Below are 14,608 nucleotides of genomic sequence, written 5' to 3'. Positions count from 1 at the left end.
AGACATTATTTGTTATTTAAAAAACAAAGACGACATCTATCAGTGATCAAATGTCCTAGCTAGTCCTAATCAAATGTGATCAAATGTCCTAAACGTCATGTGACAATGATGGGAGTAGCTTGTATGCACCAATCAGAGTGCATAAATAGAATGTGTATGCCTTAAAATAAGCTGTTGAAGGACTATTACTACAACATCAATTTCTATTAAAAATAATAATTAGAAGATAAATTGACATAGTAATTACTGTAGGTTTTTTTTTTTGATGTTTGCTTTATATGTTATTCAAATATATACTGTATTGGTACATGATAACCAGAACTACTGTAACTTGTTTCACAATAATTACATAATTAAACCTATCGACTGAGGAGATAGCATGTGTGTATACCACATAAACATCAAAGCATAGCAATAATGATAATGATAATAATAATAATACGATGGAGACTTGAATTTGACAGAAAACAGTTTTTATCTATTTGTTTCTATTTATTTAAATTCATTAATTTAAACTTCTTCTGAAGCTAAATGGATATGTTGGCAGAAAAAGGATATGCGGAATCAGAACAACCCAACAATGCACAACAAGCTAACAATAACATGCATTGTAGGCGGATACTGCCCTATGTGCACAAATACAAATCAAACACAACAATGTTATCCACGGTACCTTCTAACCTTAGTACCCACCATGTAGGATCATGACGCTGCTCTTGTTAGGGTGGTGCAGCCAACAAACCAGTCATAAAGGCGAGTACACCAAAGTACTGCACCCAGACTGATGACTAGCAATAACCAAACTACATTAAAATAAACAATGTAGAAGGGAGGGTAAGACACCAACAAAAAGTGGCTTTTGGCCCATGCAGCCTTAAATAAGCTCAATTAAAAACATAAACAAGACCCTATAGGCTAATGGCAGAATGCACACAAGCCAGACCCCCAGCCTAGAGCTTTAAACCATTTAATTTTCATTACAATCATTCATTTCTTGTTTTGTACAACTTTCTCAGGGGTTTTTGTATTTTCTGCGATTGAATCAAATGTCACTGTGATGTTCCCATCTGGAGCCGGGGTGGAAGTAAGAGCAAGTGGAGGATTTCTGAGTATCTCTATTCTTCTTCCTGATAAATTCCTGAACAACACACAAGGACTTCTGGGAGTCATGAACAATGATCCTGCAGATGATCTCACACTGAGGAATGGAACTGTGTTATCTCCTACTGCCAGCTCAGAGCAGGTTTTCCAGTTTGGGGCAGACTGTAAGTAAATCAATATTGTGAATGCCAAATTGCTTTCTCACAAATATTTAAAATGCCCACTCTAATATATACTGCAGACGCCAGGCGCATCTTATTACCATATACGATAAAAGTGCACTGTACATCGCAAAACACTGCATCCCATAAGAGAAAACAATACACCCACACATTATCTGAGTTCCAAAGCTCATTGATGTATATATTTGTTTTAAAAAGGATATGGATTCAATATATTACAAAGTACAGTATACCTATAGTTACATGGTTACACTCACACAGTAAGCAGTTAAAACATACAGTTATACAGTTACAGTTCCATACAGTTACAGTTACATACAGTTACAGGCCAGCAATACAATACCATTCCCTTTATGCTTATGTCTCTCTCTCTGTAAAATCATGCTTGCACTCCATCTTACTCTGAGACCAAACAGCAACTGGGCTCCTGTGTGATCAGCAATGTGTTATCTAGTTTTTGGGGGAGGGAACTTACTCATTCATGATGAGTCACTAGTCTCTTTGTATATGCTAATCAGGTTCAGCCTTGAAGACATCCAAAGGGCTGGCCTGAGCTTCCTGTCCACTACCTGTTTGGAATATCTATTGTTCTAATAAAAGTGATTTTAGCTTTTATACATTTAATCATAATTATTTGTTGCAATGTCCTATAACTTAATAACAAGTATCAAATGAATCTACACATTAATCTGGTTGCTTTAATAGTAAATATGACAGGTCTATCTTGCTTCGTTCAAATAATACACATACATGACATTACTTCATTATATAATTTTAAATCATCATGATGTCTGGCGCTTGATATTATTATAGTTATGTACTGTATGAAATAAGTGTCGAATCCATCTCTGTGGCATGTCCGTGTAAATGCGTGTGTTACCATATATTGCTGTGCTCGCTGCGCGTATTTGCAAGTATAGCGACTCATACGTGTGTAGTTTGTATATTCTTTTTATGTAATATTTTTGACTTTGACAATATGGATGATAAGGACATTTTATTTATGGATATATAACTCAGGAAGTACTTAGGGGAGAATTAACAAAGCTTGGAGAGAGAGAGAAACAACCAATCAGCTCTCAACTGTCAATCTTCAAACACAGCCTGATTAGTTGGCACTTATTCTCTCTTTAGGCTTTGCTAAATCTCCCTCATGGTCACCCATTTATTTGCTTGAAGCAAGATATGTGTAACAAATTGGAGGCCATTTAAGAACCAGAGATAGGGGATGTAGGGCCTAATTCAGGTTGGATCGCAGTATCCAACCGGAATTATTGAGAAAATAGTATACGATCCAACCGGAATTTTTTATAAAAAGATGCGGGCGCAAGCACCAGCATTGTCTGCGCGGGGGGTGGGGCTGTAGAAAATGCGATTGCCTGTCAATCAGGCAGAGGCGGGCGGGGGGCGGGCAACACTCCATTTCCAGGGAGGAGCCGGACGAATGGGGACAGTGCTGCGCGAATGGGGGCATGTCGGGGGCGTGATCGTGGTGGCTGCATGACATCACGCAGCCGCCGCAATCGGGAAGATGGCTGTGGGTCTGCTGCGGGTGCAGTCGGCAGGAGGCTTCCGCTGTTTCTGCTAACAAGCAGAAATTGCGATGCCATCGCAATTTCTGCTTGTTGAAGGGGGGAGACGGCTGGCAGCATGCTGGTCGGCCTTGCCCTGCGATGGGCGGCTCCCAGCATGCGATCCAAAGCTATCCTTACTGAATTAGGCCCATAGTGAAAATGTGCCTCTCATTCTACTGTGTAGACCCACATTTTGTTGTTTCGATTTGTGGACTGTGCTGTGTTATTTGGGCAGAACTGCATATTCATCAAGTAGTGTACAGAATGTAAGGCTGCACCCACTGAATTTTGTGGCGAGCATTAAAATATTTAGTTTTCTTTGCTTCTACCTCTGTGTTTCTTTTCTATACTGTAGCTCTTGTCTTCTATTTCCTAGACTGGGGAGCAGGGTGACTGGCAATGTGAATTGTTACAATGTTTAGGAGTAAATTTGAGTGTTTCAAATGTTGGTCATCAATCTGCAAGTGTATACAGCAAGGTATAAATCAGGATTAGAATAATATAGAGTTTGCTTATCTTGGTGCATTCATTCTAGAAAATGTAGGATCAGGTTCACACACAAGTGCAAATGGTAGAAGTGAGGAAGGAATCAATCAATTAATAAACTGGGATCTACAGTAGTACTGTATACGGGTGGTCTTCAGTATGCCGACTGACGGGATCCTGGCGCACAGTATACCGGCGCCGGAATCCCGACAGCCGGCATACCGACAGCCGGCATACCGACACTTATTCTCCCTCGTGGGGGTCCACGACCCCCCTGGAGGGAGAATAAAATAGCGCCGTGCTCGTAGCGTGGCGAGCGCAGCGAGCCCGCAAGGGGCTCATTTGTGCTCGCCACACTGTCGGTAAGCCGGCGGCCGGGCTCCCGGCGCCGGTATGCTGGTCGCCGGGAGCCCGACCGCCCGACCGCCGGCATACCATACTGAACCCCTGTATACAGGTAATCCAATCTATACAAAAGAGCAAAGGCAGAGAATTAGTTCAGAATTAGCCCCTATGTTTCTTAAATTACATACTTTTATTTCTTTCTATACAGATGTGTCCTTATACATCTAGCTTTAATACGCCATGCACCGCAAGTTGCCTGGCATGAGTGAGCAGGCAGTTCCTGGGTAGTTCAGCTACCGCCAGGCATCCTTTTTTGCAGAAAACGCGTCTTATTCGCATCGCCATGCAATAAAACGCACAAGAACTTTACTGAATAAAATGATATGCAGCATGATTATATTCTGTGTGGGAATGCAGCTGTTTTCCAGGAGAACACTGTAACATAGCATTCCGTATGCAGACACAGACACAGACGCAGTCGTACACAGGACATAGACATTCCAGATATCATTTCTGTTACGTCCTAGAGCAGGCATGTCCAAACTGCGGCCCTCCAGCTGTTGAGAAACTACACATCCAAGCATGCCCTGACACAACTTTAGCATTCTCTGACAGCAAAACTGTGTCAGGGTATGCTGGGATATGTAGTTTCACAACAGCTGGAGGGCCGCAGTTTGGACATGCCTGTCCTAGAGGATGCTGGGGTCCACATTAGTACCATGGGGTATAGATGGGTCCACCAGGAGCCATTGTCACTTTAAGAGTTTGAGAGTGTGGGCTGGCTCCTTCCTCTGTGCCCCTCCCACCAGACTCGGTTTAGAAAATGTGCCCGGAGGAGCCTGTCACAGCTAGGGGAGCTCTACAGAGCTTTTCTGGTTAAAGTTATTTTTAGAGTTTATTTTTTTACAGGAGGCTGTTGGCAACAGCCTGCCTGCAACGAGGGACTAAGGGGGGGAGCAGTGTCTGCTCTGCGGGGTCTGAGCCACTGTCTCCGCTGACTGGACACTGAGCTCCAGAGGGGTCGGATCGTTCTCCGCCACAGGGGACCACTCGCCCCAGCAGTATGCCGCCAACCCTTTACAGTGCTGAAGAGTGGTGACTGAGACACCGACCCCCCTAGCAAGCGGGGAGCCGGTGTGAAGATGGCAGCATCGGGGAGGGAGAGCAGTATTAACTGCGCTTCTGTGAAGGTTCAGAGGCACATGGTGCGGCACTGTGAGGGGCGCCCTGAGCCAGCGCTTACCCCCACACTGGTCCACAAGTCTGACGGGGTCCGCGGATCTCAGCCAGCAAGTTTTACCTCAGGCCAGTATAATCTATGAAGAGCGGGAAGACCGCACCATTAAGGGGGCGGAGCTTCTCCTCAGAGCGGACCCAGCAGCGTTCCAGCGCCATTTTCCTGCCTGCACAGTGCTGGATGGAAGAACAGGTCCCTCCACAGCAGCTCCAACTGTCAGTTCCAACTGTCAGTACATGGTACCAGGGTGCTGTAGAAGGGGGAGGGGAGGCTGTAAACCGACTGTGTCTCCTATTAAGGGACACAGTCTGCGCTGACAAGGGGTCTCCCTTTGCTGAAAGTGCTGTGTGTGGGTTGGCTCCGATCTCTGTGTCTCTCTTGCCATTCTTGGGGGGTAAACTCTGTCTGCCCCCACGTGTGTGTGTGTGTGTGTGTGTGTGTGTGTGTGTGGTGTTTAATGGTCTCCTTTAGCTATGTCCAGGGACACTGTGTCATATGCTGCAAAGGATTTATCCTCCCAGGATGATCCCATTCCATGTAATCAGGATAGCACTGGTTTAGTACAGATACCAACAAGGGACAGAGTGGTTTTCCTCTATCAAATCTTGGATTTCTCAGATTTCTGACAGGGTTGCAAGTAATGAATCTGCAACCCAGGTATTACAGAGCTCTATAGCAGTATGGGCTGGTTCTGGTACCTCAGGACGCCCCGTTATATACCCCCACAAACGTGCACTTGTGCCTGTCACACAAGACGACACGGATACCGATTCTGACACTACAGATGGTGATGGGGATGTGTTGCGGGGGTCCGCATCTCTTGCAAAGGGGGTGCAATTGTTGATAGAGGCTATCAGGGATGTGTTAAATGTTAATGATACCACACCTGAGCAGGCTGAGGAGGCTTTTTTCACTGAAAATAAAAAAGCCTCGCTAACCTTCCCTGCGTCAAAGGAATTGAATGCTATATTTGAAAAAGCATGGGTAAACCCTGAGAAAAAATTCCTGATCCCTAAAAGGGTCCAGGTGGCATTTCCTTTCCCTGAGGAGGATAGGAAAAAATGGGAAAACCCGCCGATTGTTGACGCCTCTGTGTCCAGACTCTCAAACAAGGTGGTTTTACCTGTTCCAGGATCTACCGCCTTAAAGGAGTCGGCTGATAGGAAAATTGATAACACGCTTAAATCAATGTATACTGCTTCACGGGCCATATTACGTCCCACTATTGCTACTGCATGGATTGCAAAGGCAATAGTAAATTGGTCAGCTACCTTACTTGAGGATTTGGATACGATGGATAGGGATGACGTTGCATTGTATTTATGCAACATACATGATTCTGCAGGTTTTATGGTAGAATCCATGAAAGGTCTGGGTTCCATGGCTGCGGGAATATCTTCCATGTCTGTTTCAGCTCGTTGGGGACTATGGCTGCGCCAGTGGTCGGCCGACATGGAATCCAGAAGAAGTGTGGAGTCCCTACCCTATACATGTCAGGCTCTCATTGGGGAAGCTCTAGATGCGTGGATATCCACCGCTACAGCGGGTAAGTCTCCGTTTCTTCCCTCAGTAGCACCTGCTCCGAAGAAATCTTTCTCTTCATCTGCAACGCAGTCCTTTCGGCCAAACAAGCCTAGAAAGGCCAGAACTTCCAATACCTTCTTTAGGGGAGGTTGGGTTAAGTCCAAGAAACCTGCCGCTACAGGTTCCCAGGAACAAAAGCCTGCTTTGGGTACGCCAAAGTCCTCCGCATGATGGTGGGGCCAGTGGGAGTGAGACTAAGACACTTCAGTCATGTCTGGGTATCGTCCGGCCTGGATCCCTGGTAGATGTTGTGTCTCAGGGATACAGGCTGGAATTTCAAAGTTTCCGTCCTCATCGCTTTTTCAAGGCAGGCTTGCCAACTTTGTTGGAGGACAGCAATGTACTACAAGACGCTGTCCAAAAGCTGGTAGAGGCACAGGTCATTGTGCCAGTACCACCTCACATGCTGAACAATGGTTACTTTTCGAACCTTTTCGTGGCACCAAAACCGGATGGTTCGGTCAGGCCCATTCTGAACCTAAAATCACTGAACCCCTTTCTAAAGTAGTTCAAGATCAAGATGGAGTCTCTCAGGGTGGTGATATCAGGTCTGGAAGAAGGGGAATTCCTGGTATCCCTGGATATCAAGGATGCGTACCTCCACATTCCGATCTGGCTGCCGCATCAGGCTTATCTCCGCTTCACATTGCTTGACTGTCATTTTCAGTTCCAGACCCTGCCATTCGGCCTCTCCACAGCACCAAGGCTGTTTACCAAGGTGATGGCGGAAATGATGGTTCTACTTCGCAAGCAGGGTGTGAACATCATTCCTTATCTGGACGACCTCCTGATAAAGGCATCGTCGAAGGAGAAGCTGCTGCAGTCCATTGTTCTGACGACACGACTGCTCCAGAGTCACGGTTGTATTCTGAGTATTCCAAAGTCACATATGGAACCAACCCAGAGATTGTCATTTCTGGGAATGATCCTGGATACGGAAGTGCAACGGGTGTTTCTTCCGCGGGACAAGGCGTTGGTGATCCAATCCATGGTCCGAGATGTCTTGAAGCCACCCCGGGTGCCGGTTCATCAATGCATTCGCCTATTGGGAAAGATGGTGGCCTCTTACGAGGCTCTCCAGTACGGGAGGTTCCATGCTCGGACCTTCCAACTGGATCTCCTGGACGAGTGGTCAGGTTCTCACCTCCACATGCATCAGAGAATTAGTCTGTCGCCAAGGGCAAGGATCTCACTTCTCTGGTGGCTCCAATTGCCTCACCTCCTAGAAGGCCGCAGGTTCGGAATTCAGGACTGGGTCCTGCTAACAACGGATGCGAGCCTCCGGGGCTGGGGAGCAGTCACTCAAGGAGTAACCTTCCAGGGACGGTGGTCAAGCCTGGAAGCCGGCCTGCCCATCAACATCCTGGAACTAAGCCGTCTACAACGGTCTTCTTCAGGCGGCCCCTCTTCTGAGAAATCGGGCCATCCAAGTGCAGTCGGACAACGTAACAACAGTGGCTTACATAAACCAACAGGGCGGAATGAAGAGCAGAGCGGCAATGTCAGAGGTCACAGGAATACTCCTCTGGACAGAAACCCACGCGTTAGCGCTGTCAGCCATCTTCATTCCGGGAGTAGACAACTGGGAAGCAGACTTCCTCAGCAGACACGATTTCCATCCAGGATAGTGGGGACTCCATCCGGAGGTGTTCAAGGAAATAACAGATCTTTGGGGTCTACCCCAAATAGACATGATGGCCTCTCTTCTCAACAAGAAGCTTCGACATTATTGTTCCAGGTCGAGGGACCCACAGGCAGTGGCAGTGGATGCCCTGGTGTCTCCGTGGGTGTTCCAGTCAGTGTACGTGTTTCCACCACTCCCACTCATCCCAAGAATCCTTAAGCTCATAAGGAGAACAAGGGTTCAAGCGATCCTCATTGCCCCAGACTGGCCAAGAAGGGCTTGGTATGCGGACCTTCTGGATCTACTGCAAGAAGAGTCGAGGCCTCTTCCTCTTCGGAAGGACCTGCTGCAGCAGGGACCGTTCGCCTATCAAGACTTACCGCAGCTATGTTTGACGGCATGGAAGTTGAGTGCCTGATTCTTGCTCGGAAGGGCATTCTGAAGAAGGTTATTCCTACCCTCATACAGGCAAGGAAAGGTGTAACGTCTAAACATTACCATTGTATTTGGAAGAAATATGTCTCTTGGTGTGAGTCCAAGAAGTCCTACGGTGGAGTTTCAACTGGGACGTTACCTCCTCTTCCTGCAAGCAGGAGTGTATATGGGCCTGAGTTTGGGTTCTTTGAAGGTCCAGATTTCAGCCCTATCCATTTTCTTTCAGAAACAATTGGCTGCCCTCCCTGAGGTTCAGACCTTTTTGAAGGGAGTTCTGCATATCCAACCTCCCTTTGTACCGCCTACGGCGCCTTGGGACCTTAACGTGGTGTTGCAGTTCCTCCAGTCGGATTGGTTTGTACCTCTACAGGAGGTAGAGGTCAAATTTCTTACATGGAAGGCGGTCACTTTGTTGGCCTTGGCTTCTGCTAGATGTGTGTCCGAGCTGGGGGCTTTATCCTGTAAAAGCCCTTACTTGATCTTCCACGAAGATAGAGCTGAGCTCCGGACTCATCAGGAGTTTCTTCTGAAGGTTGTGTCGGCATTTCAAATAAACCAACCTATTGTGGTGCCAGTGGCTACTGACTCCTCAATTACATCAAAGTCCTTGGATGTCTTAAGGCCTTTGAAGATATATGTGAAGAGAACTTCTCGTCACAGAAAGTCTGCCTCTCTGTTTGTCCTCTATGATCCCAAGAAAATTGTGTGTCTTGCTTCTAAGCAGACTATTTCTCGCTGGATTAGGTTCACTATCCAGCACGCTTATTCTACGGCAGGGCTGCCGTGTTCAAAATCTGTTAAGGCCCACTCTACTCGTAAGGTGGGTTCTTCCTGGGCGGCTGCCCGGGGTGTCTTGGCAGTGCAACTTTGCCGAGCTGCAACTTGGTCTGGGTCGAACACGTTTGCAAAGTTTTACAAGTTCGATACTTTGGCTTCTGATGATCTGAAGTTCAGTCAATCAGTTCTGCAGGAGCCTCCGCGCTCTCCCTCCCGTTCTGGGAGCTTTGGTACATCCCCATGTTACCAATGTGGACCCCAGCATCCTCTAGGACAGGCATGTCCAACCTGCGGCCCTCCAGCTGTTGTGAAACTACATATCCCAGCATGCCCTGACACTGTTTTGCTGTCAGAGAATGCTAAAGCTGTGTCAGGGCATGCTGGGATGTGTAGTTTCTCAACAGCTGGAGGGCCGCAGGTTGGACATGCCTGCTCTAGGACGTAAGAGAAAATAGGATTTTGGTTACCTACCGGTAAATCCTTTTCTCGTAGTCTGTAGAGGATGCTGGGCGCCCACCTAGCGCTTCGTTCTCCTGCAAATGTTATTTGGTTGAGTACAACTTCGTTTTAGTTGAGTATTGCATTGTTACTTGGTAAGTAATGTTTCAGCAATTGCTGAATGTTCAAGCTACGTTGGCTTGGCGTGCCTTGTATGTGTGAGCTGGTATGAATCTCACCACTATCTGTGTGTAATCCTTCTCTCGAAGTATGTCGTCTCCTCGGGCACAGTTTCTAGACTGAGTCTGGTGGGAGGGGCATAGAGGGAGGAGCCAGCCCACACACTCAAACTCTTAAAGTGCTAATGGCTCCTGGTGGACCCGTCTATACCCCATGGTACTAATGTGGACCCCAGCATCCTCTATGGACTACAAGAAAAGGATTTACCGGTAGGTAACCAAAATCCTATTTTCAATCAGCAGAGTCTGCTTGTGCGTCTTATTCGCATAGTGATTCAAGTAAGATGAATTTTCAAGGAAAAAATGCACAAAAAGACACCCAGCGTTAGTAAACCTGCTCACTGCTAGGCACAACTAGAAGGGCTCTTTAACGTGACTGCAGCAAGGATGTAAGAGAACAACTCTGTATGATTGTTCTTCTCCTCATTCTTTCCCTTTTGTTACATCACTTCCCTACTTTTCCCACACAAGACCCAATCAATTCTTAATTGGGCTCAAGGAAAATGACACACAGATGTAAGATGTGTTCACTTAGAAACATTTATTTTTTGCTCAGAACGTACGACACATGCAAAGCAGACCTACAATACCTTGTTCTTAACAAGTGGAGTGGGTTATTGAAGGTAGATGTAGTAAAGCTGACCATCCGTGACTGTAGCTGGTAGCGGTGCAAATGCAAGCTCTGTAATGCTAAACTGGTATGATCTCCCTGGAGTGAAGGCTGGGTACACACTAGGACAATATTAGTGATGTGCACCGGACATTTTTCGGGTTTTGTGTTTTGGTTTTGGATTCGGTTCCGCGGCCGTGTTTTGGATTCGGACGCGTTTTGGCAAAACCTCACCGAAATTTTTTTGTCGGATTCGGGTGTGTTTTGGATTCGGGTGTTTTTTACAAAAAAAACTAAAAAACAGTTTAAATCATAGAATTTGGGGGTCATTTTGATCCCATAGTTTTATTAACCTCAATAACCATAATTTCCACTCATTTCCAGTCTATTCTGAACACCTCACACCTCACAATATTATTTTTAGTCCTAAAATTTGCACCGAGGTCGCTGGATGGCTAAGCTAAGCGACACAAGTGGCCGACACAAACACCTGGCCCATCTAGGAGTGGCACTGCAGTGTCAGGCAGGATGGCACTTCAAAAAAATTGTCCCCAAACAGCACATGATGCAAAGAAAAAAAGAGGCGCACCAAGGTCGCTGTGTGACTAAGCTAAGCGACACAAGTGGCCGACACAAACACCTGGCCCATCTAGGAGTGGCACTGCAGTGTCAGGCAGGATGGCACTTCAAAAAAATTGTCCCCAAACAGCACATGATGCAAAGAAAAATTAAAGAAAAAAGAGGTGCAAGATGGAATTGTCCTTGGGCCCTCCCACCCACCCTTATGTTGTATAAACAGGACATGCACACTTTAACGAACCCATCATTTCAGCGATAGGGTCTGCCACACGACTGTGATTGAAATATCTGGTTAGTTTGGGCCCCCACCAAAAAAAGAAGCAATCAATCTCTCCTTGCACAAACTGGCTCTACAGAGGCAAGATGTCCACCTCATCATCATCCTCCGATTCCTCACCCCTTTCACTGTGTACATCCCCCTCCTCACAGATTATGAATTCGTCCCCACTGGAATCCACCATCTCAGGTCCCTGTGTACTTTGTGGAGGCAATTGCTGCTGATGAATGTCTCCACGGAGGAATTGATTATAATTCATTTTGATGAACATCATCTTCTCCACATTTTCTGGAAATAACCTCGTACGCCGATTGCTGACAAGGTGAGCGGCTGCACTAAACACTCTTTCGGAGTACACACTGGAGGGAGGGCAACTTAGGTAGAATAAAGCCAGTTTGTGCAAGGGCCTCCAAATTGCCTCTTTTTCCTGCCAGTATACGTACGGACTGTCTGACGTGCCTACTTGGATGCGGTCACTCATATAATCCTCCACCATTCTTTCAATGGTGAGAGAATCATATGCAGTGACAGTAGACTACATGTCAGTAATCGTTGGCAGGTCCTTCAGTCCGGACCAGATGTCAGCACTCGCTCCAGACTGCCCTGCATCACTGCCAGCGGGTGGGCTCGGAATTCTTAGCCTTTTCCTCGCACCCCCAGTTGCGGGAGAATGTGAAGGAGGAGATGTTGACGAGTCACGTTCCGCTTGACTTGACAATTTTCTCACCAGCAGGTCTTTGAACCTCTGCAGACTTGTGTCTGCCGGAAAGAGAGATACAACGTAGGTTTTAAATCTAGGATCGAGCACGGTGGCCAAAATGTAGTGCTCTGATTTCAACAGATTGACCACCCGTGAATCCTGGTTAAGCGAATTAAGGGCTCCATCCACAAGTCCCACATGCCTAGCGGAATCACTCTGTTTTAGCTCCTCCTTCAATGTCTCCAGCTTCTTCTGCAAAAGCCTGATGAGGGGAATGACCTGACTCAGGCTGGTAGTGTCTGAACTGACTTCACGTGTGGCAAGTTCAAAGGGTTGCAGAACCTTGCACAACATTGAAATCATTCTCCACTGCGCTTGAGTCAGGTGCATTCCCCCTCCTTTGCCTATATCGTGGGCAAATGTATAGGCTTGAATGGCCTTTTGCTGCTCCTCCATCCTCTGAAGCATATAGAGGGTTGAATTCCACCTCGTTACCACCTCTTGCTTCAGATGATGGCAGGGCAGGTTCAGGAATGTTTGGTGGTGCTCCAGTCTTCTGTACGCGGCGGCTGAATGCCGAAAGTGGACCGCAATTCTTCGGGCCACCGACAGCATCTCTTGCACGCCCCTGTCGTTTTTTAAATAATTCTGCACCACCAAATTCAATGTATGTGCAAAACATGGGACGTGCTGGAATTTGCCCAGATGTAATGCACGCACAATATTGCTGGCGTTGTCCGATGTCACAAATCCCCAGGAGAGTCCAATTGGGGTAAGCCATTCTGCGATGATCTTCCTCAGTTGCCGTAAGAGGTTGTCAGCTGTGTGCCTATTCTGGAAAGCGGTGATACAAAGCGTAGCCTGCCTAGGAACGAGTTGGCGTTTGCGAGATGCTGCTACTGGTGCCGCCGCTGCTGTTCTTGCTGCGGGAGGCAATACATCTACCCAGTGGGCTGTCACAGTCATATAGTCCTGAGTCTGCCCTGCTCCACTTGTCCACATGTCCGTGGTTAAGTGGACATTGGGTACAACTGCATTTTTTAGGACACTGGTGAGTCTTTTTCTGAGGTCTGTGTACATTTTCGGTATCGCCTGCCTAGAGAAATGGAACCTAGATGGTATTTGGTACCGGGGACACAGTACCTCAATCAAGTCTCTAGTTGGCTCTGAATTAACGGTGGATACCGGAACCACGTTTCTCACCGCCCAGGCTGCCAAGGCCTGAGTTATCTGCTTTGCAGCAGGATGACTGCTGTGATATTTCATCTTCCTCGCAAAGGACTGTTGGACAGTCAATTGCTTACTGGAAGTAGTACAAGTGGTCTGCCGACTTCCCCTCTGGGATGACGATCGACTCCCAGCAGCTACAACAGCAGCGCCAGCAGCAGTAGGCGTTACACTCAAGTATGCATCGGAGGAATCCCAGGCAGGAGAGGACACGTCAGACTTGCCTGTGACATGGCCTGCAGGACTATTGGCTTTCCTGGGTAAGGAGGAAATTGACACTGAGGGAGTTGGTGGTGTGGTTTGCAGGAGCTTGGTTACAAGAGGAAGGGATTTAGTGGTCAGTGGACTGCTTCCGCTGTCACCCAAAGTTTTTGAACTTGTCACTGACTTATGATGAATGCGCTGCAGGTGACGTATAAGGGAGGATGTTCCTAGGTGGTTAACGTCCTTACCCCTACTTATTACAGCTTGACAAAGGCAACACATGGCTTGACACCTGTTGTCCGCATTTGTGTTGAAATAATTCCACACCGAAGAGCTGATTTTTTTTGTATTTTGACCAGGCATGTCAATGGCCATATTCGTCCCACGGACAACAGGTGTCTCCCCGGGTGCCTGACTTAAACAAACCACCTCACCATCAGGACCCTCCTTGTCAATTTCCTCCCCAGCGCCAGCAACACCCATATCCTCATCCTGGTGTACTTCAACAGTGACATCTTCAATTTGACTATCAGGAACTGGACTGCGGGTGTTCCTTCCAGCACTTGCAGGGGGCGTGCAAATGGTGGAAGGCGCAAGCTCTTCCCGTCCAGTGTTGGGAAGGTCAGGCATCGCAACCGACACAATTGGACTCTCCTTGGGGATTTGTGATTTAGAAGAACGCACAGTTCTTTGCTGTGCTTTTGCCATCTTAAGTCTTTTCATTTTTCTAGCGAGAGGATGAGTGCTTCCATCCTCATGTGAAGCTGAACCACTAGCCATGAACACAGGCCAGGGCCTCAGCCATTCCTTGCCACTCCGTTTCGTAAATGGCATATTGGCAAGTTTACGCTTCTCCTCAGACGCTTTTAATTTTGATTTTTGGGTCATTTTACTGAACTTTTGTTTTTTGGATTTTACATGCTCTCTACTATGACATTGGGCATCGGCCTTGGCAGACGACGTTGATGGCATTTCATCGTCTCGGCCAT

At 47.1% G+C, this 14,608-nt stretch overlaps 1 protein-coding gene across 7 annotated transcripts in view; it reads left to right on the top strand.

Moving 5' to 3' along the window:
* Window positions 1-14,608, top strand: part of SUSD2 (sushi domain containing 2) — a 384,956-nt gene that overhangs the window by 151,659 nt on the left and 218,689 nt on the right. For all 7 annotated transcript variants that reach the window (XM_063964306.1, XM_063964301.1, XM_063964300.1 and 4 more), the window contains one exon: window positions 1,017-1,265. In XM_063964306.1, coding sequence (XP_063820376.1) covers window positions 1,017-1,265 — 249 coding nt within the window. The remainder of the gene's footprint in view (window positions 1-1,016; window positions 1,266-14,608) is intronic.

Source organism: Pseudophryne corroboree, chromosome 1, assembly GCF_028390025.1.
Source record: "Pseudophryne corroboree isolate aPseCor3 chromosome 1, aPseCor3.hap2, whole genome shotgun sequence".
NCBI classification, from domain to species: domain Eukaryota; kingdom Metazoa; phylum Chordata; class Amphibia; order Anura; family Myobatrachidae; genus Pseudophryne; species Pseudophryne corroboree.
The sequence above is the reverse complement of the archived record's forward strand: the minus strand, read 5'-3'. Positions and strand labels throughout refer to the sequence as shown.